The following is a 27,663-nucleotide window of genomic DNA, read 5'->3' as shown; positions in this document are numbered from 1 at the left end:
GATTATATAAGGAAATTAAATATTGAATTTCGTTAAGAGGCTTTGTCGAGGCAGTGGTGGATGCTCTCATACTCAAGAAGGCCAAGTGTCTCGTCATGTTTGACCTGGGAGCCGATTTCAGAAATAAATATTTAATTAAATTTGTAACCTAAGTGGATTTGGATCTATAATGTTAAGTATCGTTTGCGATCCGAGTCTAAACCACTAAGAACAGATAAGTTAAATTTGGAATCAATAATGTTAAGTTCAGTTTGCGATTCCGAATTTAATTTCTAAAGAACACAATAGGTTGTTAGGAAAGGTTCGACACTTGTACAAAATTTTTGTACAGTGGAACCAGTACGATCTTCCTAGGACCAACCAACACGAGGTGTTGCAGAAGAGTACACCGGCGGATGAGAAGGGAATGTACGATGTTTCCAAGGGACGAGAAGCTGGAGCGGAAGATTGCTTGGGGAGCAAAAGACGCAGCTAGCGAGAAGGTCGGCACGAGAAAGAGCCGACGGGCGAGTACGCTGACGGACGAGAAAGAAGCATGTGACGATTCTGAGGTACGAGAAGCCGAAGCGGAAGGTTGCTCGAGAAGGTCAGAAGTTGGGTTCGGATGAGCCCTATTCCGGATGGCCGAAATCACCCAAGCGAGCGGAGCTAGAGCGGAAGACCCGGGCCGAGGCAAGCAGCTCCGGAGTAGAGGGCCCGGATCGAAAAAGTCAACCTTGTTGACTTTTAGGGTCCGGGCACTTAGAACCTCTTTTTATCCACTTTGACGTGGATGTTGACCGTTGTGTCAGGGATAGAATTCTATCCCACTCCAGGTGCCTGGAACGCTTCCAAGCGTCGCGACCAAAGTTATAAATACAGTCTTGATCCAGAAGCTAAAATAGAACAAGCAATTATTGAAACAACACTTGTGTGCTTTCCGTTCTAGTTTAGCTTCATCTTTCTGTGCGTAAATTGCTGTAAAGAGGTTTCTCCGCCTGAAGAAGAATTTAGTACATTTAACTTCCTTGGATTAACAACCTCCTCGGTTGTAACCAAGTAAATTCCGGAGCCTCTTTCTTTTTAATTCATTATTCGTTCTATGTTTATGCAAGTGTTTAATTAAGTTATAAGTCCGAGAAGGATTTGTTTGTTTTGATTTTGTGCAGGGTTATTCAACCCCCCCCCCCTTCTAGCTAGCCAACGGTCCTATCACTAAGGAGTCGAGGTTGCTAAGAAGACTAATAGCAGAGCCAGATTGGATGATCTACCCTGCCTATGGGCTATAAGTGCCAATGCCAGACTGGATGATCTACCCTGCCTATGGGCTATAAGTGCCAATGCCGACTCCGACACCTCAAGCTACCTTCCACTATTTCTCACTTTTTTTTTCCATTCCCCACAATAAATTCAAGCTTTTTTCCTTCTTACCGCCGTTGGGCTCCTAGGCTACAACTCGAGTAACTATTAACCCAGGGGGGCATCCTCTGGTGGATCGGTGAACTGGTCGGGATGCTACTCGTGTTTCCCTGACCTGGAAGGGTAGATGACTTTGAACAAGCTGAAGAGATGGATCTGACGACGCGGAGTTGGACGCGGTGGCACGAAACCGGATGCAACCTCGGCACGCAGGCCGGGATATAACATCGGCACGTAGGCCGGGATAAGACATCGGCACACAGGCCAGAATACAGCATCAATACGAAGGTCGGAACATGATATCGGCACACAGGCCGTGATATGACATACAACCCAGAATCTAACACACAGGTCGGACGACGTAAAGACCGGAACATAGCCCCGATGCAAAAGTCATAACACCATATTGGCTCGAAAGACCGAACATAGTAACGACTTGCTACGGGGTTAGATGCGATGAATGAGGCTCAGTGTACCGTTGGAGAAGGGCGACAGTCACTAGAAGTGACACCCAAAAGGGCGAGGGGCGCTGGAGGTGGTGTACCAAAGAGCTACAGCTGAGGGCTACGTTAGAGGCGGCGGATAGAGAGGTAGCAGTCAGGGGAAGGAGTTATAGTGCAAGTCCGACAGCTCGAAGTTGTTCACAGAGGCTTGGCAACGAAGGGGTTGCCAGCCGAGACTGTAACGACACCAGCGGACAACAGGGTAAAAGGAGGCCTCGATGCTAGGGTGGCGGCTGTGAGGACTCCTCCTCGCGGTGGTGGTGACGGAGATCTCGTGAGATAGTGGCATGCGCCCACGAGAGAGAGAAGCAGTAGGAGGCGGCAAGGACGACGTCATGGGTGAGGAAGGCTATGGCTTCGGCTCGAAGAAGGAAGGGGGCGGTCGTGCGAGGCAGTGTCAGCGCTAATTCGATATCTCGAGAGTGGGGAAGGAAGGAGGCGGCTCGGAGACGATCGCCGCCGGCAATCGTCACTCGCTAGTGGCGGTGAGAGACGAAGAAGGTCTCTCCTCCCTTTTCATGGCGGCGGCGCAGAAGACACGAAGAAAAAACTCCCCTTTCTTCTATGAACAGTACCCACTTAATACCCAAAAATACTCAAAATGTGAAAAGATTTAAATATCCTCCCTCTTCTCCATAATTTCATTTGGGCCCTTATATATATATATATATATAATTTAAATAGAATTTTGTCGAAAAGAATTATTACAATTAACTTTAATACAATTTTAAAATATTTTAATTTATAATTATTATTTTATATTTTTGATAATAGATAGATGGTTTTCTTCTTAATTCAAATAAATTCGAAGTATAATTTTGACGGATTTCAACTTTTAAGATATTCATTGGAGATTTAAACTTTAGTTATCTTAATTATTTCTTTAATACGATATCAATCTATCGCATCTATGAGTATAACTGTAATTATTATTTTAACTTATACATATAAATGTTATTTTACTAAAAAAAACCACATTTAGTATGATGGCCTATTCTTAGTAAATCTTAATAATATCCAAAATAAAATAAATTAGAACTTTTTTTATACTCCCATAAATGATTTCTACTCTTGCTAAGTAAGTTCGATCCTACCAATACTATCTAAACTCACTAAGATATAGCCATATATATACCAAATTCTCATTTTTTTAAAAAAAATTATATAATTGGGTATTTAATGACTCTATTTGAGTTCAGATATACCTGTACAAGTAAGATCAAACTTACTCTTTACTGGACAGTTGGTTCATGTAAAAATATTGCCAACAATAATCATATATTTGTTTGGCTTGAAATATACATATCAAATAGTGACTGAAAAATTTCTTAGCAAGTATTTAGAAACAAGATTTTTTTTAAAAAAAAAAATGGCAATATCAGACTTAATTAACTGAATAGAGTTTTTTTTTAAAAAATTGAAAAATAAACATTGATTATAAGGAGAACCTGCAGAGAGGACAGCAATGACTCCGGTGTAGCCATTCCCTGAGACAAGCCTCATGGAATCGATGCCGACGGCAAGGCATCACCAGAAGTCGCGCCGCCACCTCAAAGTCCTCGAGGCATATGGCGCACGGACCCGCCGCCTGCTCCGCCAAGACCATCTCCAGCGCCTCAACGGCCCAGGAGGCCTCCGGCCGTGCGAGGCCGCCACTAATCTCGGGTAGATCGGCCAGCACCGCCAGAGGAGCGTCCGCGATCACGACCTCGGAGGATATCCGCATGGCGCCACCGACGCGGAGTATGGAGCTGGCCATGACGGTGTACGCGCAGAAGGAAACCACCATGATTCGGAGCTCTGGCCGGCCAACGCCGACGCCGACGTCATCACCGAGGAGCCGCGTGAACATCGCCTGCGCTTCGCGCTCCAGAGTTCGCCGGTGATCCACGAGGGAGATGGGCAAAGAGACGGTGAATCCCCCGGCGGAGGCGTCTTGGTGCGAGGTGGTCCGACGCCGGAAGCGCGCCGTCAGCTGAGGAGGAGCCGTCGTCGGCCTATGATGGATCATCATGCGAGCTTGGACGCGGAGCAGGAAGCCGCCGGCGTTGACCATGGTTGGCGTCAAATCCATTTCCATGTTCGGAGGAGAAAATCTCGGGGTGGAAATAGGAGCCTGCATGAAACCTAAACATGGGAAGCAAAAGGAATTATAAAGCTGTATAAGAGAGAGAAAAAAAAATGGAAAACAGAGGATAATGAGAAAAATCTTTAATCATAATCGTAATTTTACCTCAATCATAAAAAAAAAAAAACTTTATTTCCATTTCTTGCATGAACATTCGTTGAAACCGACCGGATGTTGAGTCGGGAAAGTTCTAAAATATTAAAAAGTGAAAGGACATAGTTCTAAAAAGTTATACGCATCACCTTTAATCAATGAACACAGTTCGAAAAAGATATCTAAGCGTTGAATTAAATATAGTTGGTAAAATCAATGTAAATATAGCAAGATTTAATTAGCAATAAACATAATCACAACTGATACGGTGGTAATGGGTCCGTCCAATTCATATTAGAAATGGAGTTAGATGTTAATGCAGAAGTTAAAGTTATCGTGGTTAACGTCGTCAGTGAGTCAACATTCTCACTTATAGTGGCCGAGCGGAGGTTGACTATAATTGTTGATCAGGGTAGGTAATATCTGATTGGCATATGACTTCTCCGAGCAGAACACTATGGTCAGATCGTCAGGCGCTTAGTACAGATCGAAGAACGAGACCGGAGTGTTTGTCCGGTCGAGTGAAGACAGTCTACTAGACCTAGTTATCGCAGGAAAGAGTAGCCGAAGCCGACCAAGTGGAGACGTCCCAGCCGAGCGGCTATCCCTCTCATTGAGCTTCTGGGAGATAGTACCGCCGACACAAGGCATAGTCAACAGGCGGATCGTACGACGAAAATTTCTACTGTAGTCTCATTAGGGATTTGCATGCCCTGTTAATTGGTATGGTGTTATGGATACATTTCTGACATGTCCTTTCATGGGATGGTTGGAAAAGCTTGCCCACACCTTGGAGAGCGTGTGCATTCCCCACCAAGGCACTATATAAAGAGGGTTCATGCATCGACGAAGGTATATGCTATTCACTATTCAAGCTTGTGCTTGCCATTGCTCTATTTTCTTTCGTCTTTCCGGTGATTGACTTGAGTGTCGGAGGGTCAACGTCGGGACCCCTTCCCTGGCTCGGCATTGACGTTTCTTGTGTTGCAAATGGAGCGAATTTCTACACGCGGTCAACCCAAAAGCTACATCCCCAGCTAGCCATCTCCACAATTTTTGGACAAGATCATATTAGCGTCATCTGTGGGAATGTAACATGCATCCAATACGTAAAGATAGAGGACGTTGGACGACTCACCACCATAGTTTATAGAATCGTGATCCTACACAGAATAGATTTAGGGTCAGGATCGCATCGTAGAATCGTACGATCTTACCAAAAACTCTTAAAATCTTATCATACATGATTAATAATTAGAAAAAAAATACCTAAAAAAACTTATTTACATATAAATAAATAACTAATTTTGTATATATATATATATATATAGGAGTAATCTCCTGCGCGCTTGCACAGTGCGCGACTGTGCGCGCGCGCAGGAGATCGCTCGGTTTTTTTTTTTTTTGATTTTTTAATATTTTAAATTTAAAAAATCAATTAAAAAATTTAACATTTCCTTATATAAATTTTTAATGCCTTAATATATCCCCTCAACATATTACAATACTCAATAAATGCTTAAATTAATTTTATTTTATTTTTTTTTAAAACCAAACACTATAACCTAATTAGGAAGCCTAAACCCTAGAGGTAAAATCTAAAAAAAAAATAGCTTTAACACTATAACCAAAGCCTGAACCCTATAAATAAACTCTTAAAAAAATATTTTATTTTTAAATTTTTTTAAATTATTTTTTAATTCATAAATTAAAAAAAAATTAAAAAAAAACAGTTGTTATCCTGCGCGGCGCGCACAGTCGCGCACTGTGCGTCGCGCAGGATAACAAAATTATATATATATATATATGTAACCATCTACACTCAACACCTCAAATTACATTACTACATATACAAATTTAAATTAACTTGTAATTCAACTATCATTCTCATATAGTAATAATATTTATATTTTTATATCATAAAATGAAAGAATATAAAATTTCTATTAACACAATAATAACAACATATTCAATATCAAAAATATTTTCTTAATTTATAAGATAATTCAATTTAAAGGTCAACAAAGTACCTAACGTATATAACAGAAGTTATTGAATCCTTTGATTCAAATATGAACGACGGAAATAATCTTCTAAATGCTAGTTGATGCCACACAATACTAGATAATAAACATCCAAAAACTCATTATTTTGGGGAAAAGAAATGACATAATATTATTGATAAAAAACTAACTCAAAAATAATTAAACATATGTTTAAATAATTTAAAACCATAATAATATGAAAAAAAAGATAAAATCTTTTAGACATCCGAAAAGGATTTAAATGATATTTTTTGTGTTTGAAATAGGGTGGTTAAGGATAAACTTTGAAATTTATTAAAGATCTATGAACGAGCTTTGATTTGATATATTATAGGTCCCGTGATTCAATCCGAGTCAAAAGTTCTGACCTCTCAAAGTTTCACCGATCCTGTTCTGATCCTATTCCGATCCTACCGATTCTGTTCCGATCTTACCGATTCTGCTGCGATCATACTGTAAAAAGTGATTCTGCGCGATCCTGGATTGATTTTGGGCTTCGGGATCATAGGATCGTATGATCCTACGATCTGGATCGCGATTTTGCAAACTATACTCACCACGGTGACTTTAACAAAGGAGGAGCTGGATATGCTGATACAAGCCCGAGCAGCAAAAATGGTGGAGCAACAATAGCAGCAAGCGATATCCAAGCGCTAGGTACATGAGCCCGTGTCATCAGCAGCGGGCCATCAGACTGGACATAGGGGCCGAGCGGAGCATATATCCGTTTGGGGACAAAATAAGAAGTCAACTGGCACATACGAGGACGCGCCTAATGCGTTGATCCCCTTCCATCGGGCACTGTTCCATACTCCATTAGAGGAGTAGTGTCGAGCGGACAGGGAACCAGGATCCTCATCGGATGACGCACTGGTGCGGGATGTATGGAAAGGGAAAGCACCATGGGATGATGATTCGCCCGAGCGGATTAACCAACAGTTCTCTCTTAGGATCTTGGACGACCCCCTACCCCGACATTACACCCCGCTGACGATCAGGGAATACAATAGGATGATCGATCCGGACGACCACCTGGTCAAGTTCGATAACGCAGCCACACTCCATCAGTACATCGACGGAGTGAAATGTCAGGTTTTCCTCACCATCATTTCTGGATTGGCGTAACGCTGGTTCAGATGATTGTCGATCGGATCAATTCACAGTTTCAAAGATTTTCGATCGACATTCTGCACCACTTCACCAGTAGTTGTCATTATCATAAGACAAGCATTTATCTATTCGCGTTGAAGTAAGGGCCCAAGGAGGCACTAAGGGCCTATACTAAGTGGTTCAACTAGATGGTCATGGACATTCCATTGGTCTCCTCAAAGATATTGGTAAATGCCTTCGCCCAGGGGCTTACCGAAGGGAATTCTTCTGCTCCCTCATCCAGAGGCCGCCAAAAAACTTCGACTACCTACTCCGGAGAGCCACCGAATACATAAATGTAGAGGAAGCATAGGCGGCACCAAGGAAGGAAGCACCTACCGAGCATATTGCTCCCGCGAAACGGCAACCGACCATAAACCCTCGACCATAGAAGGGCCCCTGATCAGGAGCGGCACAACCACATCAGGAGTCCAAGACACATGCTGTGTAGCATGTAGCAGCAGGTCGCCCGAAAACTGCAAAAGGCAAGTCATGGACGTCATTATTTTACTCCTTCCATCACTCGACGATGCATAACATGCGCGACAGCTACTACCTGACACCAATTTCAAGTAGACTAACTCCACGAGGATACCACCATCGGTCACCATCTCTCGATCGACATCATTGACACCGATCAACCAGGCGATGGGATGAAGACACACTGGCGGACGAACAACGCCATCATCGGCCTTAAATAAAAAATAACATAAGTCCAATCCAAGCTTTTGCTGAACGAAATAGATGTTGGAGGATCAGTGGCCGGCTTGAAGGGGGGTTGGATAGCTAGGCCACCCCCAAATCGATTTCTTCTCTACAAGAAGGTTAGTACGCAGTGAAATACACTAAACAAAACAATGAAAGCATCAAGGAAAAATACAAACGCTAACAAGCTCGATGTAACGTGGTTCGGAGATTGCTTGCTCCTACTCCACGACGTGTCCTTGAGGTGGACGAGCCCTTGATCCTTCGGTGGATCAGTCCCCGGCAATCTCCGACTAGAGCTTCTCCTTCTCGGTGGAGCAAACCTCTCTCAAAGGTCTCTTCCTCTTTACAAGATGAAACTTAGGTTTAGGAGGAAGAGAGTGAACTTTGGAAGCTTTGGGCAGAGACTAGAAGTTATTCAATGTGCATGAGTAACCTTCTTCATGCCCCAAAGCTCCCCTTAAATAAGAGGAGAGAGTTGATCACTAATCAATTCAAACCCTGACACCAGTCGATTGGTCCATGCACCAGTCGACTGATGTAGCCGTTAGACACAGCCAACGGCTCTCTGCAGAGCCCATTTTCTGCCAACGGCTATGTACCAGTTGACTGGTCCCATGTCGACAAGCACAGAATCATTCTGTACATTCTGTGAAATAGGATCAGTCGACTGGTCCAATGACCAGTCGACTGGTCCCAGTACATTCTCACACACTCATCCTCGGAGTCGCCTTCGAAGTCCTCTTCCTCGGCCTTCATCCCTCAGATGCACCCGAGCCCGCGGCTCCTCTCCGTGCCATCCTTCACGCTGCCTTGAAGTCCACTTCCTTCGGCTCCACTCCATTGCTTCTCGTCCGGCGGTCCCTCAGATGTCTTCCACACCATGCTTCACCGACTCAAGGATCTGAGTCCTTGGATGAGCTTTCCCACACTTGGTCGCACCAAGTTCTCATGTGTTTCACCAAGTCCTACAAGACTCAACCACATATCAAATACATATGAAAGTCTAACTTAAACTCTTTGACACACACATCAAAACCTAGGTCGATTGCACCAACAATAGACCCTTAGCTGGAGAGGAGGAAAACCGGAGCAATGCCGCTCAGGGTGAAATTGGGATGATCTCCGGTGGGTCGACCGACAATGATTCCAACCGAATGAGAAAGTTGCACGCTCGACGACTAGAGATACATGCTGTTGGATGCAGCAAGGAGAATGCCGAGGGACCCGAGATCAGCTTTGGCCCCCGAGACTTAGAGGGAGTGGAGATCCTTCACGATAACGCCTTGATCATCCGGGAGGTAATTGTTAACTATACTATTCACCAAACTTTTGTTGATATAGATAGCTCGGTGAATATAATATTTAAGAAGACGTTCGATCAGCTGTAAATCGACCAGAGTGAACTGCAACTCGTGATGATGTTGCTTTATGGGTTCACAAACAATGAAGTATATATTGCTGATCGGCCAAGCTCGGCTGACCATATCGCTTGAAGAGGAACCTCTCAAGAGGACCGGGACTACAAATTTCATTGTGGTGAATGCGACGTCTGCCTACAATATCATATTGGGCCGACCAGCCCTGAATGAGTTCCGAGTGGTGGTGTCCACCTTCTGCTAAAAAAATCAAGTTTCCGGTGGACAACAAGATGGGCGAAGTTACAGGTGACCAGTTGACCGCTCGGCGGTGTTACGTCAAGATGGTCAAATTCGAAGCGAGGGTCGCGCGAAAGATCCCGCGCTTGGAAGTGAACACCATCATAGAAGAACCTCCCGCCCTGGTCTATGAAAAAAAGGAGGAGGTTTAGATCCATCCCAGCACTGGATAAGACTGTCGTCCGGCTCATGGTGTACAGGTAGCGCATGAAGTAGAGCTACAACTATAGGGTAATCCCAAGGTCATTCCAGGTCGGTGACTTGGTATAGAAAAGAATGAAGTCGGTCGGCAACGTCACTAAACTAGAAGCCCTGTGGGGAGGATCCTACGGAGCCATTCAGAAGCTCTGCTCAGGAGTCTACTATCTGCAAGATGAAGATGGGAGAAGGTTAGGGTGGCCTTGGAGTACAAACTATCTCCAGCCCTATAGGGTTGAGTGAGAGGTGCATAGTTAAATTCGGATAACATTGTATAAGCATATGTCTTGTAATTACAGGGGAACGATAAATAAAAATCACAAGTGTCCCAGACTCTTGCGCCGATTGGTCAAGTTAAAAGTCAAGCAACGACTATAAACCTTAGTCTACGTCAACAGTAGAGCGACGACTATAAACCCTTGTTTACGTCTACAGTCGAGCGGTGACTTTAAACCTTGTCTATGACATTAACAGATGAGCGGCGACTATAAACCTTGTCTACACCTTCAACAGTCGAGTGACGACTATAAACCCTAGTCTACGTCAATAGTCGAGTGACGACTATAAACCTTAGTCTACATCAACAGTCGAGCAGCGACTATAAACCTCTGTCTACACCATCAATAGTCGAGCGACGACTATAAACCCCTGTCTACACCTTCAACAGTCGAGCGACGACTATAAACCCTAGTCTACATCAACAGTCGAGCGGCGACTATAAACCCCTGTCTACACCTTCAACAGTCGAGCGACAACGATAAACCCCTGTCTACACCTTCAACAGTCAAGCGACGACTATAAACCCATGTCTACGCCTTCAACAGTCAAGTGGTGACTGTAAACATTCGAGTCTACAACAACAGTCGACCAGCGACATAAACCCGAGATTAAAATCAATGGTAAATTATGTGACGACTATAAACATCGATTGCCTAGCGAAGTCCTCGCTCATAAAAGGGGAGATATACTATTCAGCATGCACTGAAAGGACGGTCGGATGGCTCGTCAAGTAGTTATACTGACGAACTAAGGCACAAGAATGCATACTTAGAGAATTTTCACTAAACGCTAGAAGGCGGTGAAGATGCTAGACAGCCGACTGAGCCGAACGATGATGCGTGGAGCAACACTTGCAAAATATAACAAAAGGGGGGAACGCTGAACGGGCAATCATTCTTTCACACTTAGCAAATTTTTTACAAAGTACTTGGAGAGAGTACAAAAGGCAGCCTACGAAATAATGATGGGTTACTCGAGATAATCGAACACGTCGTCCAACAGCGACTCGATGAGCTACTCTTTGTTTATGATCTTGTTGGTCAGCGCGAGAGGGAGAGAGCTGCCATCCTTAAGCTGTTGGAGGGTTCCATCGATGCCAAAATTGAAGAGACGGAGCGTCTAATCAGTGATCCGATCGTTGAAGGGGTCAGAACGGAGATAATCATGCTTGAAGACTTTAAACCAGTCAAGCTCTACATCTTGGTAGATTTTGAAAGCCGCTCGAGACGCCTCCAACTTAGCCTACAACGAGGCCAGCTCCGCATCTTTGGCATCAAGCTGAAACTTAACAACCACTTGCTCTTCCGATCGACTCTCCTGCTTGGTGACCAAAGCAGCCTCAGTCTCCTTCAGATTTTGTGCCAAGACCCTAGCCTCTTTATTTTTAATCTCCAAGTCCTCTATGGCGCGAAGCTTTCAAGTGTTGACGGAGTTGATTTTAGACTCAAAGCTGTTAGCCTGCTTGTTGAGCTGCTCAATCCGGGAGGCCTGCTCGCCACTCTTGTCCCACGCAACCTGAAGCTGTTTGGAGCTCCTCTCCAGATCGGCCTTCAATTGGGCCACCTCGCTAGTCAGCCACTCCAAACACGCCCGGGAAGCCTCTGATTGGCCACTCAAAGCGGCAGCTGTTGGACTTCGTGCTCTGAAAAGGCTAATCTCTAGCACATGGGCAGGCTCTCGACCCAAAACTGCAAAAAAAATGAGTTAGTAGATGCTGACCGAGAAATAAACAGGTTAGCATAAAGATAATATGCATACCCTAGTAGCCTTCTGGTATGGATGTCCGCGAGCTCCCCCGGGGAGATAGTCGTCGCTCGAGCCCTAGCATCGGCTCATACTTATGCCAATGGCCCTTGGATCCGAATATGGTATTCGGGGGAACGAGGCTCGGGGTCATCCAGGTGGCACCACTTTTCAGTGGGCAAGTGGATGATGACCGTTATGTGTCTCTGGCCGTTCAGACTATAAGGCACGGAAGTCACTTTGGCCATGGACTTGTGTATCGAGGATGGCTAGATAGAAGATACTTGTGCGCCTGGCAAAGAGGAGTGAGGAGGCATGTACGCAATAGGCGGTGCACATATAGTGTCCAACGGCAACCCGGACAGAGAAGGTGTCTGGTCAAAGGACATGGATGTAGGAATCAAGACGACCGTCGGCTTGGGGAAGGCAAATGATGAAGTTTCTCCCATCTCGGAGGAGAGGCGCGAACCAGCACAGGCATGGGTCTGCAAGGCGAAAGTGGCCAATTGGGAAGAAGCTTCACCACAGTGCCTCTTGCGTCGTATTAGAGATTCTCATGAGGTGGCCGACTCCAAAGGCACCGCCATCGGCAGCATTGTGTTGGTGCAATATTCCCTAGGTCAAGGTTGACCTGGTTGACTGAGCTTGAATTGGTTTAAGCTCAAGTCTTGAGGTTTGAGTTTCGATATTTGATAATACATGTAGACAATACATGGAGATTGCAGGTGCAATTGTTCATATGGGGAGATTGTGAAGGAGAGTCAAGTAGGTCAAGGTTGACTGGATACTTGACTGGAAAATCCTAGTGAGTGAAGCCAGGTGAAAGTCCTAACTGGGAAGCTTGGCAGAAGGAAAGTCCTGGTGAGTGAAGCCAGGTAGATGAGAAGTCCTGGTGAGTGAAGCCAGGTAGATGAGAAGTCCTAGTGAGTGAAGCTAGGCAGAAGGAAAGTTCTGGTGAGTGAAGGCAGGCAGAAGGAAAGTCCTGGTGAGTGAAGCCAGGCAGATGAGAAGTCCTAGTGAGTGAAGCTAGGCAGAAGGAAAATCCTGGTGAGTGAAGTCAGGCAGAAGTGAAGTCCTAGTGAGTGAAGCAAGGTAGAAAGGAAGTCCTGGTGAGTGAAGTCAGGCAAAGGAAATCCAGATGGGTCAAGGTTGACCAGACGTCTGGTGAAAGTCCAAGTAGGTCAAAGGGATTGACCGGATACTTGGCATAAGGAGAAAAGTCCAAGTGGGTCAAAGGGATTGATCGGACACTTGGTGAGGGAATCCTAGCAGGTCAAGGGTGATTGGATGCTAGGCATGATGTACCAACAGGTCATGGTTGACTGGATGTTGGTTTAGGGGACTTTGGACTTGGTTTTGGGCAAAAACCATGAGCTGGATCGATCAGCCGATCGATTAGCTCATGCCCAATCGATCGGCTGATCGATTGGGTGAGTCCTCGCGACAAGCCTCCTCCCAATCGATCAGCTCTGGATCGATCGGCCGATCGATTCAGAGCCTCCAATCGATCGCCCGATCGATTAGGAGTAGCGATTCTGTGCGATAAACCCTGAATCAATCAGCCGATCGATCCAGGAAATTCCCGAGAGCACAGAGGCACTCTGGATCGATCGATCGATCGATCCAAAGCATCCTTAATCGATTGGGATTTGACCATTGGCGTTGTTTTTAACCGTTGGCGAGCGTTTCTCTCGGTAGAACTCTCGGCTTTCTTCTCCAGCGACACTAGCGATTCCACAGTTTCTCCACAGAGCTCACACCGCCAGATCTTGAAGGTTCTTGGAGGCATTTCCAAGTAAGGAGGCATTTCCAAGTAATGAGGCGGATCTACAGCAATAAGAGAAAGCTAGGGTTAGGGTTTTTATTGCATATCTTGCAAGATATGTCTTGTATTTGTCTTCCCTTATTTTCTTCTTGTACTGAGAGTTTATAAGGCTTCTCCGCCTTCGGTAGTTATCGAAAAGGAGTGTTCACATAGTGAAGGGTGCGTGAGTGTGTGGATCATTGGACTAGTCACCTCTTCTTGAGGTGAATACCAAGTAAATCCCTAGAGTTAGTGTTGTTGTGTTGTTTCTTGTATTTTCCGCTGCGATCATCCTGAAGAAACAAGCAACGACGAGCACGAGATCGCGCCGAGCTATTCACCCCCCCCCCCTCTAGCTACATTTTCGGTCCCAACACATTGAAGGTCGAGCGGGAGGGAGGCCAGCTGTAGCAGTTGCAGCATCGCTAGCCGCTGTCTGACTTGCTCCACCCTCGTTGGCCAGTACATGTGTCCCTCCAACCTTGTCGAGCAGATCTTCCGAGTGGGTGACCGACTGTAGGCAGCAACTCTCCAACTCAGCCACGCCCATAGCATTGATTTATGCGTCCACAAGCCTGCTCTTGCCACTCAGACGTGCCCTCAGCATGATTTAGGTTGCAAAAGAGGAAGAAAAATCAGTTAGATTCAAAGATAAGAAGAAGAAAGAGCATACCTAGGCTGAACGACAGCTGCGTTTGGATCGGGCTCAGTCCGAACGCATATAAGACGGTCTTAAACAGCAGCTGGTGGATATAATACTTCTGACCGGCCAAACGAGATGCTGATTAGAGATAGTCCGATCGGCTTCGATATCAGTCAAGCGACGGTGGCTTCATCACTTCCATCTACCAGCTGGTCGAGAAGTTGAGCTGATTGGGAAATTGAACATAAAAGTAATGCTCCCTCCAGTGCTTATTGGAGGTCGACATCTTATCAAAAAAGACGGAGCCGTCTCGGGCTTGAAACAAAAAGGTCTCCGGCTCAGACAATTTAGGATAGTAAAAGTAATGGAAGACACGAGGCACTAGGGGACTACTGTAGAGATGAAATAGCACGACTATCCCGCACAGCAACCTAAAGGAGTTCGACACCAGTTAGTGTAGGGAAATATGAAAGTATGACATACAACTGAGAAAAAAGGATGAACGAGGAATCGAAGACTGGCACAGAATTGGTCCTTAAAGAAGGGAAAGAAGCTGGCGGGGGAGGTTCATGGGATCGGTCATAGGTAGAGGGAATGATAATTTGATAATCAGAAGGGAAACGGTAGGTGAGTCTCATCTGGTCGATCTCATCCTCATTAAACTTGGACCCGGTGGAGCTGTACTAGAGCCCGGGGATGGATGGAGGAGGTTGAGGGGAGACAGCCATAAGAAATCGAGACAACAGCAAAGTTCATATTCAACGAAGGAAAGAAAGGAGAGGCTTACTGAGAAAGGTCGCTGGTGAAGATGAGGAGGAGGAGAAGCATCACGAAACGTGCTAAAAAATGAAAGCGTGAGGAAGAGTGAAGATGACGACGAGTAAACAAGGGCTTATAAAGTCCAGCGAATGATTATTCTGAGCCGTCCGATCAAGGGTTGCGAAAAACAAGGACAGGATATGGCTGTGGAATTTGAAAAGACACCTATCACATCATCATCAGATATCCGCCTGCCATGTCAAGCATACAGCGACAAAGAGGGGACACGTGACAGCCGGTTACAGTGAAGCATTAATGAGGCTTAATTAAAAGGCATGGGCGACGTGCTCGGCCATAATGATAAAAAATCTACACGATATTCTAGAAATTTAGATGGCGTCAGCCATTATCAAGGGGCGCTCATCCGAGAAAGCGCACAAAAATGAAAAAATTCGTTAAGTATTGTCGTCAGCCATCCCGATCGGCACAAAACTCAGACTAAGGAATGGTCGAGCGGCAAATACAAACACTTGTCAACAAGAAGGCTTCGATGCTCATTGTAGACGAACGACTCGTCAGGCTCAAGTTAATAAGAAGAGGCAGAGTGGCAATTTTGAGGCTATAAGCCGATCGACGGCCTGAGCACAGAGAATGTCCAACCGATGGAAGGTCACCTGAGACACTACTTGTCTAGTCAATCGTACTTACAGTCTCCTTCGACTAGACTTGAGGGGAAGGCTTGTGATGCAGTGGTAACGGGGGGCCCGTCCAATTCGAGCGGTCAGGCCAGGCAATGTCTAATCGATAGATGGCTTCTCTGAGCAGAACGCTACGGCTAGATCGTCAGGCGCTTAGTACGGATCGAGGAACGAGACTGGAGTGCTTGTCTGGTCGGGTGGAGACAGTCTACTAGACCTAGTTACCGCAGAAAAGAGCAGTCGAAGCTGACCGAGTGGAGGCGTCCTCAGCCGATCGACTACCCCGCACGATCAAGCAAAGGGATCATTGGCGTATCTCTTAGTATCCTTCTGGGAGATAGTGTCGCCGACACAAAACATGATCAACATGGAGATTGTACGGTGGAAGCCTTCAATATCTCATCAGGGATTTGCATGCCTTGTTAAGATATGATATCAGAGATACTTTTCTGACATGTCCTTTCATGGGATGGTTGGGAAAGCGTGCCACACTTTGGAGAACGTGCGTGTTGCTCACTATGGCACTATATAAAGGGGGTACATGTATTGACGGAGATATGTATTATTTACTATCAACGCCTATGCTTGTTGTTGCTCTGTTTTCTTTCATCTTTCCGGTGACTGACTTGAGTATCGGAAGACCAACATCTGGAACCATTTCCTTGACTCGGCACTGATATTTCTTGTGTTATAGAGAGGAGTTTATTCTATATACAATCCATCCAGAAGTCATATTCTCAACTAATCATCTCTACTATTTTTACACAGGATCATCAACAATTAAAGCTAATTCTTTGTAATACTAATAACAGAGGAGGTAAACATTTAGGCTGCGTTTGGTAGGGCGTAATCTGTCTTGTAATGTAATCCTGATTACATTACAAGGCAGATTATTTTGTTTGTTTCACTTTTAAACTTGTAATGTAATGTAATTTGGATTACAAAATATAGTGAAGTTTTGTAATCTGGATTACAAAGCAAATGCTATGTAATCCGATTACATTACGAGGTCACCATCCCATCAAAATTTAAATACCGAATATACCCTTAGTCCACCGTCGGCCCCCGCCCCCCACTGCCGACCGCCGCCGGCGACCGGCGGGCGGCGGGCGGCGGCCGACCGGCGACCGGCGGGCGGCGGGCGGCGGCCGACCGGCGACCGGCGGTGGCGGCCGGCGACCGACGGCGGCGACCGGTAGCTGCCGCAAGCTCCGACAGAAGTGCGGCGATCGTCAGTAGAGGTCGTAGGACATTTTTGTCATTTTATAATAATACAAATTACATTCCTGATAAAAAATAATAGATACCAAACAAAAGAATGTAATCATCCTTGTAATCAAATATTACATATATTACATTTCTAAACGTAGTAATGTAATCAAGATTACATTACATTACATTACAAATTTGATTACATTACAAGCTAAATTACATTACACCCAATCAAACGTAGTTTTAGGGGATGAAACAATATCGGAAAAAAAATAATTAAAATAATTTTTTTAGTTGACATCGATTAATTCTTAGGTAAGTGTCCCTTGAAAAAATCATTCGTGAATTTATTAAAACTGAGATTCAATCCTACGACATTCAACTTTAATTAGATCCAAATTTTGGCATAAAAATAACTATACGTGCGTAGGCGTTCAATCACAACATTTGAGAATCCTTTTTTTTCCAAGCTTCCAAAAAAAATATCTCAATATATGGCCTTGCTTAGTCTTCAGTGTTCTTGCAGTTGCTACAATGAAGGGTTTTGAAGTAAACAATCTAATACAGCTTGGAGTTAGCAGATTTTGATGTATAAAAATTAGTAGATTAGCTAAACTAATCAAAATGGCAAGATACATTCAGAGGACAAACAGCCCAACAGCAAGAATGAATCAAAGAGATGGCGGCACCAAATGCACAAAAAGATTTCATTTGTAACTGCTAGCTCCATCGGATTGGATTTTCTTTTGCTTCGAATCATTACAAAACTAATCTCGTAAGGATTGCTTCTGTTCTTATTTATACAGGATAGCGCATACTCATATCAGGTATGATCCGATAGTTCTACCAATTCAAATGAAAAGGTAAATTGAGGGGGCTTTTGAGAAAAAGCTATCATATACCAAATATTTGACACCTGGTAGGTAGAACAAGGTGACAGAACGGCATCCGTGCTCACAGCGAAATAAAGATGTCTTTTGCTTCTTAGCTGGGACCATACCAGGGCGCCACACTCCCATTGATATGCCCATTCCCATGGCTTCCTACTCCATTTGAGATTATGGATGGAGGAATACCGATCGGCGCGGGAGGAGCTGAAGAATACAAGCCATGCACTTGTGTAAGGGGATGCCCAGCAGCCAAAGAATGGCCATTAGTTTTCATCTGTTGAGTGGCATGGATCTGCCTGAGCCCTTCTTCGTGAATGCGAGTAAGTGTCTCAAGTTCTTTCATCGACAAGGTTTCCAGGCCTACACCATAAAGTGGAGCATGGCGCGACATTTCTTCCTGTAGGGAACCTTCAAGAGTGTGTATATATTGCTGCCAAAAAAATACGACTACAGGACTTAGAAAACAAAGCTTGAGCTCATAAAATATCCAAAGTATGTTACACAAAGGGATTTTAATTAAAAGAAATATACCACCGAAGCGAATACACACATTAAGTTTGTTCTTGATAGCATATGTTTTTATAGACAAATTCTGGTGACACAATGTGAAGAAATAAATGTGCAAAGGAAAAGCCATGTGGCTCTTTAACATAGCACTATTGGATTCATTTAAAGCACAAGAGGACAGGAAATAAATCCTTGTAAAAGTGCATCTATCCATCGACTTTTTCACTCTCGAATTTTCACATTCTAACTTCTCAATAAGTAAGCTTTTATGTTGATAAAGTATTTTTTTTGTTGGCATATCAAGGAAGTTAATACGATAAAGATCATAGTTACACGATCACAACGACATCTGGCATGTTTAGAACCAACGATATGAGAACATGTAAGAGATCTTAGAGGGCAGGTCATTAACAATATACTGCAAGTGAACCAAAATCCTTAAAGCCGTAAATAAATTAAAAGAAAGAAAGAAACCTGGCATGCTTGCAGCTTTGCTTCCATCCCATCAATATATGCTTCACAGCGTGCAACCTGCTCTTCTTTCTCCCTTTTCTCTCCCTCAGTTTGTCCAACAGTTTCTGTTAATCTCCTCACTTCATTTTCAAGTGATTGCCTGACTTCCTCCCTTGTCACTGTCTCCGTAGCATAACGCTTCAATTCTTCATCAAATTTTTTACGTGCAGCTTCTGCACTTTTTAACCTTTCAGCAAGAGCATTCTTCTCTTTGACTACTCTCTACATCAATTGTTACACCAAGTTAGTTTTAGACACCAACTAGTACCAGTGCCTTGCTTTGGATCAACATGCTACAGAAAATATAAAAACTAGACCTTATTATGAAGAAAAGAATGGAATTTAGGACAAATAAAATTTTGTAGTCAGTAAAATATAGTAAAAAACACTGTTTGATTTAATTGAATTCAATGTTACTAGAGATTAAGTTCAGGTTCATATACAGCTCATACAAGCAGTCACCCTCCTTAAATAGTTTGGAAAAACAAGGCTTGAGGATGATGATTCAGTAAATATAATATGAAAAGTATCAAGTGGTTTATGCAAAGCAAGTAGATCAAATTAAGAACAGAGAAACTAAACTATACGACCTTTTCTTTATTAAATAAGATGATCCTCGTATCTTTGAACTGATTTTACAACAAGCCAATTATTTGGAATCAACCACATGGACGTTATTCAATCATTAAACTTATGTAAGACTATATCATTAGTAATTATATTAGATCTTTTAAATAAATTTAGCTAGAGTTTTCCATTTGACTTCCCTCCATTCCTAGTCATCAAATTTAATTGATTGAATGTATTAACTTATAATCCATTGCTCATCTCTGAATATGTATATAGGTCTTAACCAATTTTTTTCTTATTTTACTGTATAATAGAGTTACAGCTACTTCTTTGAACTATTTAGCTGTACTAGTACTACATATCCATTTTAACATTTACATCCTTGTTACACAAACCTTCCAAGCATTTTTACTATCTAATATCTATACAACGACAGTTCCATTGGTCAATAAATGCTTTATTTACTGAATGAAAGATGTGATGGAGCACGTCATTGAAGAGTAATCTCAATGATTTATCGTTGATGCAACACTAATATCACATGATAAATATAAATACATTAAGATGATGTTTTCTAACAGAGATTACTCATCAGTTAAAATAACCAAAGCCCAGATGAATATTCTGAATTTAATTGGGCCATCCAGTAACGAACCAATTAGTAGAGTAATCAATGGTCAAAATGTAATCCTGGTACTCAAAAATATATAATTTGATTAATGCTAAAAAACTCTAATAATATCTAAAAATAATAATGAAAGAAAAGCAAACTACTGGCAACTCAAGTATCAAAAGGATATTCAGGTTGGGTTTGTTGAGTCACAAAATGTTTGTAAATTCGAATAGAAATTCAATAATTCAAGTAATTGACAAAGCACTCCAAAATTTGAAAGTTGAGCTAAGAGAAACCGCTAAGTAGAATTACTAAGCAATGAAAGGATCCTTCAAAACCATGCATTAGAGTACCTTTAACTCATCACGCTTCCTCGTTTTTAGTAGTGACAGTTGTGTCTCTGCATCATGAAGGCGATCCTGAAGAACTCTCCTGTCAGCCAAGAGCTTTGCAATTTCCTCATCTTTCTCAGATCGAAGCCATTCTAATTGGTTCTCAACTTCCAACAGCTGCTCAGTTAGTTCCTTCCTTTCACGGGAAAAATGCTCCAACTCTCTTTTCAACTCAGCCTGTCATTGAAGAAAAAAACAAACAAATTAGTCAGACTGCAAATATATCTGTCAACAACTGAATGTAGGCCAGCAACTCAAAAAGGACAGACCTTAAGACAGTTATTAGTTGCCTCTAATTCATTGGTCTTTTGCAACAAAGAAGCCTTTTCATTAGTAAAGTTAACAATTTCATCCTGTCTTTCCTCCCGAAGATGAATATTTTCATCCTCAACAGCACATATCTGATGCCAAAGGTTGGCACGGTTAACTTGGGCAACTTGGGCAACTTCACGCAACATATTCAAAACTGGTCGGGCTATTCCATCTTCCTCCCTAACAAGAAATATCAAGACATCCATATCTATATCAACTGCATGGCAACTATTTGACATATTTGTTGAGCGTTCTACAAGCCCCTTCAACATCCTAAATCGGTAATGCTCCTCAGAATAAATCTTAAACATGATAGCATAAAGCATTCTCACAAAATCCTGAACTCTTGTATCAGTGGAAAGCGATAATACTTCACCAAGAGAAAGAACTGATGTGAAGTCATCTTCTTGGACAGGCAATGAATTTAAGTTTGCATCTACAAAGTCTTGCCTGTTCTGTGAATCATCCACAACAGACCTAGATTTGGTATTCAACCTCTGAGAGTGGCGCCTTTCTAACACCAGAGCAACTGATTGCAACCCAATGGCTCCTCGAGTTAAAGCTCTTTCAAAAACTTGTGAAACTTCTACAAACAATCCAGGTATGGATAACATCTCTACCAAAATGTAAACATCGGTGTGATGATGACATCCATGAACAACCTGATCATTCCCCACATGCTCATCGCAGGAAATGCCATTTTCCCCAAAGGAATAAGAACTACAAGATGTCATGCAACTATCATCAAACTCACTATCAGAATTGATGCCACTTAAAATGGCTTCAGCTATGTCAACATTATTATGCACCTGTTGTGCCATAAAATCTAGCACACATTGTGGAACTTCAGTACCAAGGCCTTTTAACCTCAAACGGAATGCTTTGACCTACATCGAAAAAAATAAAAATAGGTCTAGCATGCATTTGTATTTAATATTATAGAGTATATGGAGATTAATCAAATTACACAAGAAACAAAATACATACAGCTTGCGGAAGATGCTGGCATTGCAACGCAGCTTTAAAAATAAAACCCATTGCTGCTACAAGAGGTTCATTATTAGAGTCAGTCAACAGCTCAAAAGCCTGATATAGGATATGTTCCACTAACTCACTTCCAAACTCCAACTGACATAGAGCACGAAAAACCTGAAAGGCAGATAAACAATATTAAAGGGAAAATAGAAAACAAAGACCACATACATATGAAACTAAAATATCTTTCCAGCGTTAGAAAAACTGGATACCTAGATTATCAAAAAAACAAAAAAAATTTCCAGCAAATTGTTTAGAAGTTCAAAATTATGCGAGAAAATAAAAAAATATAATCAGCAGAGAAACTGGCCATGAAGAAATGAAAAATACCGGTAACTGTAACGAAGGGTCAGCATCTGGCTTCTGAAGATGGTCTAGAAGTGCATAAGCAGCAATAGAATGCTCAGAAGGATCGACCAGCTTGGGCACAAGAGCAATTAAATCAGGCTGAAGATGCTTTGGAGCTTTATCAAGCACAAGAATAATTTTCTGGACTGTTTGAGGACGCCTCCGGGGTTCAGGGCATCCTTGAGGAACAGCACTATCAAGTGCGTTCAGTGAATTAACAATCAATCCCAAAAGCTCCTCTGATTGCTCTGGCCATTTTGTCTAAAAAGGAATTAACAGTACAGTACATTAATAAAAAAATATCAAACCGGGAGTGCTGTTACAGCCTACAGACGTGATTTAGATACTACCTTGGGAGCTTCAATAAATACATCATCTGCTGGTTGATCCCCAGCAGAAGTCTCAGGGGGAGAGATGGATTGGTCCTGGTTGCTTTTGTGTCTCTCATATGTTTTCGATAATGAGCTTTGTACTGCATAAGTGGTTCTGGTTTCTTCAACCTCACATCCCAATCTCTCGTAGAAGTCACATGTTGCATATTCTGTTGATAATTCACTATCACCGCTGGGTTCTGGTGGGCTGCTAGCTTCATTAGAACTAGGAGAATTTTTTAAGCTTGCTTCAGAAGAATCATACCCAGTTCTCCCTTCTGATGGTTGGCAACACTCCACCATAATGTCTAGGAGTAAGTCAATGATAGCTTGTTGCAAGACTTTAACCCCCATCAACAAATTCATCAGGCTTGGAGAATTGGCATCACCCTTTGAAGCATCTTTATTGCTGCAGCCACCTGAAAATATTTTGGTAGGAAGAAGCAAGCGCTTGACTTTAGCAGGGTTATCAAGATAAACACGCAGACCAGACAGAAATCCAGCAATTGCACCAGCATCCATGAGAAGCTTTTCCCTTAATGTAACATGGGGTTGGGAGGGATTGTCTCCATATGTCAGATGGAAGCCTGCTCGTGAAAGAAGATTTCTGAACACGTCTTCTTCATCTCCACTAATGCATTCACTATCTTCAGACTCAATAAGATCATCAGGGTCCGTTGATAGTGCATCCTGCTCGTCTTCTGAGGCCAAAACCTGACAAAAGAAGTCAGAAGCCTAATGAATCATATGCAAGTGTACAACCTAGACAAGTACATGGACAAGTTTTACTACAGAAATATTAGGTAAACAGAACACTGTCATATATTCAATATATGCAACTGTAATCTGTCCATGCAACACATGGTAGATGCAATGCAAAAGGCACTGTTGTTGTAAAGTACAATGTTACTTGGATGAAGTACAAGTATCCAACAAGGGTATGAATCTAGGTGTTTGACACTTCATTTTCTAAATCTGTTTGCACATGTTCAATTGGTGAGTCGTGCATGACTCAGGTGTCAATATTTGTGAGTTGGGTTTCCAAGGGGGATAGATGATTAATATGAATATCACAGAGGTGTACATAAATCAACCAGTAAACCTAACATCAGACATCGCAGATAATGCAAAAAGATCTATGAAAAACACTAGAAATCCATTTTACATTTCACATGGATTTCAATCATAAACATATCACAAAGGAAGACAGTAAAATCTAAATACAACACGTATTCTTCTGATGCAACACAAGCATATAACATGGCAATTTTGTAGGAAAACTATGATTGATAAAGCACAAAGTACAAACAAGTACAGATAATTGCAGTAACCGATATGATTAGCATTAGAATGACATGTATCCATGATGTTAAGCACATTGCTAATATTTCATTTTACAGATAGTCTTGATGGAATCATCAATTGCTAAATTAGGAATAAGAAAATATCGTTCATTTAACATTTTTTTGACCTGTTTCTAAACTCCCCCAGGCACAGAAGTTCTATGTAAAAGTAAGACTTCCCTCCCCCTACAAATTTGAACCTGGTCAATTACCCCCATGCTATAAAACCGTATTTTAAGATTGTCAATTGGCAATTTTGCTTGTCTATTTTGTTTTTAATCGGTTGAGAAGGGCATTTGCAATTTCTGATTCAACTTGATCTCAGAAGTGATCATTTAGAGAAATCAGTACATTAGAAAGTTTGAGGCATTGGTAGAATGTTGTTTGCACAAGGTATAGCAAACACAAGAAGCAGAAGTGCATTCGCCGAGTTCAATCTTACCTCAAGATCAGAAAATTCAAACCAGGGGCAGCAATCAGTGATCTCACATATGAATATAACAGTGTCACGGACAAGGAATCCTGCATCTGATTCCAGAAAATCTGTGACCTTCATGAACTGCAGGACAGAATTGTTCCAAGTTTTTGTGCAGATTGAAGACTCCTTCCAAACAGTTTTTGCAGGATTTTTCTGGTTTACAATAGCCATTCTGTACTGAACCCAAAAATTTTTGTCAGGGTCACTTCCAGATGACTGATCACTCTCCAAGTATATACAAATAGTGTCGAAGGACTCATAGACACCTACAATGTAATCAAAGGGGAAAAAAAATAAAACACAGCTCAGTAAAATAAAAGCCTGTATACTAATTGAGAAATCTAAATTCATAATGTACCTATCCGGAGTTCACAACCCCCAGCTTGAAAGAATTTGCTAAAAATCTTGCGTGTTTCCATGATCTCCTTAAAGGACAAAAAATTTTCCACCCTCCACGTGAATGATCCTTTCTTGCATATAGCATCAACTTGAGATGTTGCAAGCACATTAGTTGACTCAGTGTCTGAGTCACCAAATTCTTGTATTATAGAAGTCTCCTTCAGTATAAGAACCTCAGCAGAGAAAACAACAGTATCCTGGAGAAGGAAGCCAGAATCCTGATCGAAGAGACTAGTCAAAGTTATAAACTCACGCCAACCCCAATCTTTTGCGGCCTTTGAGTAGCGATTCTGTGACTCCTTTGTGACAGATTTCTCCTCCATTTTCTGATTAACAACTGACAATCGATGACTCACAAAGCAACTCCAATCACTTATAGTGTTGCGGGAATCTGTGACCTCCAGAAATACAGAGAGGTGGCATGGTGGTTGAGACTGCCCTGATGTCCATTGCAGTTGTAAGATAAAACAAATGTGAACTTGATCAGTAAGTGCACTTTCCCACCATTACATATGCATCAATTGATTATAAATGATCCAAATTGGCATATGCCAAAAATTAATAGGCATGCAAAAAGATCTAGATAGTAGCAGCATTAATAATGATATGGTCACATACAAAGATTAACAGCATGATGGTATTTGTGTATCAAAAAATAAATAGATGGGGAGTACGTTGCATAGCAAATTAATAGAAACTGATAGATAGGTCTCTAACATATAGCTACCAAAAAGGTAACTAGTAAAGAATATGTAACAATGTCCAGTAGCAAAATAGACCATTACCAACAGGGACAACAATACGCAAATTGCACCTAGGATATAGAGAAATCAAACTATCATATGACAAAATTGTAGTAACTAAAAAGAGAAGAAAACATGGTGCATAACCAGGCAAACAGCTCACTTCTGAATGAGAGGATACCAAGTTCAACCTCAGTATTCAAAGAAATCAGAAGCTAATAGAATTCCACAACAAAATATTTTGCGTCGTTTTTTCATATCTTCGTGGACATGTACTACCAGAATAGAACAAAAGAAGCAAATGAACATTATAAAAAGATCTTACCCCTAGGATAGACAATCAGACGACAGTCCCTGTTGCCAATCTGGAATTTCCTGCTCTTAATGCAGAGCCCTGTGATCTTGCGTTTCTTAAGCAGGTCCTTAAGCCTTGTGAAGTTTTCTATCCTCCATGTGAACTTGCCGAAATGCCCATCAGACTTTCTTGCCACCCCCCTACCTCCACTGCTGCCTACTATAGGCCCAGAGTTTTTTGTGAAGCTGCTTGACTCCCTGATAACATGAAAGGAGGTGTTGAACACGGCGGTATCATCGACAAGGAACCCAGCATCTTCCCTGACGAAGTCCTCCATCCGCATGTAATCGTTCCACCCCAAGCTGGTGTTGTCACCGCCTTTATTGTCCGAGGCAAACCGCCCATAGGAGTCGCGATGCACATGGTTCAACCCAGGCCGCTGATTCAGGACCGACATCCGGAAGAGGCACCAGCAGCTGCGATCGGAAGCAGGGGCAGCAGGGCCGGAAATGTTATTGGCGGCCTTCTCGGTATCCTTGCTCTCGAGGCACATAGAGAGGTGGTCGACCCCCGCAACGGAACTCTGGTACACACTGATCCTGAGGTTGCAATCGCCTGCCGGGAACACAGGACTCATGATCTTCTGCGCCTTGATCATCTCCAGGAAGAGGCTAAAGTTGTGGACCTTCCAGGAGAACTTGCCACCGAGAACGTCAGCCGGGGTGGTCTGCGGCTCATGGTCACGGCTGAAGGCGACGGTCTCATGGAGTAGCAATATGTCAGCGGTGACGACGAGGGAGTCCGAGTGCGGAAGGAGAAACCCGGATCTCGAGTCGAGGACGCCGGAGAACGGAGCGAAGTCGCACCAGCCGTGAGACTTCTTCTTGGAGGAGAACCGATGCCAGGAGTCCCGCGCGACGGATTTGGAGTCATCGAGGTGGTTGTACACCGCGAGGCGGTAGCTGGCGAAGCAATCCCACTTATTCCCGGAGGAGGAGGAGCCGCCGCCGCGGGGGTCGACAATCTGGAGGTACAGCGAGAGGTAGCCGGGGAGCGCCTGCGAGTCGCCGCGGGGGTAGACGAGGAGGCGGCAGTCGTAGCCGCCAACCTCGAAGTAGCGGCTCCAGAGCGCGCGGGCCTTGGCGCGGGGGAAGTGCGGGATGGTCCAGCGGCAGGAAGCGGAGTGGTCGCCGCGCCGCTCCACCGCGACCGCGTCGCCTCCGCTGACGTCGCGGGAGCTGGGGGCGAGGGAATCCGCCGGTGCGGCGGAAGGGGAAGAGGCGGCGGCGGGACGGCGGGGCTCGAGAAAAGGGCCCGATGCGGAGGTCGAAGACGACGAGGAGGAAGAAGAGGAGATGGAATCGGGGAGATTGGGAGGAGGAATCATGGCGGTGGTAAAGATGGACGGATCAATCGGCCGCTAGGGATTGGATTGGAAGGGATAGGATGGGATGCGTAGGAAGTGTTCGGTTTATTGCGGCAACGGTTGGGGTTGGGACATTGGGGCGAAGACGGGACGGGAGGACTCAAGGAGGGGTTGTATTGTCTGCGTGCTTGCCCGGAGCCTATTTGGGTTGGGATATGGTGCCGCTGCAGCCTCCGCTTGCGTTGTAACTACGAAGTACATTCCTTACAATAATAATAATCATAATTATAATAATAAAAAATTTATGTACATTTATATCATCCTTGAAATTAAATTATAAATTTTGTATTAGCAAATGCAAACCACAAATATTCTTGTCAAAATATATGTTTTTCATTTTGTCCATACATTGGAATACATTTTGAATATATATATATATATATATCTGAATTCTAAAAAAATTACCTTAGTTT

At 43.2% G+C, this 27,663-nt stretch overlaps 1 protein-coding gene across 2 annotated transcripts; it reads right to left on the bottom strand.

Annotated features, from left to right (window-relative positions):
* Positions 1 to 17,720: 17,720 nt before the first annotated feature.
* LOC122017029 lies at positions 17,721 to 27,389 on the bottom strand. 2 transcript variants are annotated; one of them, XM_042574492.1, is made up of 10 exons: positions 25,855 to 27,383; positions 24,746 to 25,225; positions 24,352 to 24,653; positions 22,546 to 23,280; positions 22,178 to 22,456; positions 21,800 to 21,961; positions 20,770 to 21,699; positions 20,462 to 20,677; positions 18,887 to 19,147; positions 17,721 to 18,335 (listed from the first exon to the last, which is right to left on the bottom strand). In XM_042574492.1, exons 1-10 carry the CDS (start codon positions 27,209 to 27,211, stop codon positions 18,000 to 18,002), a joined length of 5,058 nt encoding a protein of 1,685 aa, XP_042430426.1. In that variant the 5' UTR covers positions 27,212 to 27,383; the 3' UTR covers positions 17,721 to 17,999. The 2 variants fall into 2 exon arrangements, with proteins under 2 accessions (XP_042430426.1, XP_042430427.1); XM_042574493.1 differs by lacking the exons at positions 17,721 to 18,335; positions 18,887 to 19,147; positions 20,462 to 20,677 and having other exon boundaries at positions 21,349 to 21,532; positions 21,622 to 21,699; positions 25,855 to 27,389.
* Between the last annotated feature and the right edge of the window lie 274 nt (positions 27,390 to 27,663).

Source organism: Zingiber officinale, chromosome 8B, assembly GCF_018446385.1.
Source record: "Zingiber officinale cultivar Zhangliang chromosome 8B, Zo_v1.1, whole genome shotgun sequence".
NCBI lineage: Eukaryota > Viridiplantae > Streptophyta > Magnoliopsida > Zingiberales > Zingiberaceae > Zingiber > Zingiber officinale.
Note: the sequence above shows the minus strand (reverse complement) of the source record. Positions and strands in the feature narration are given on the sequence as shown.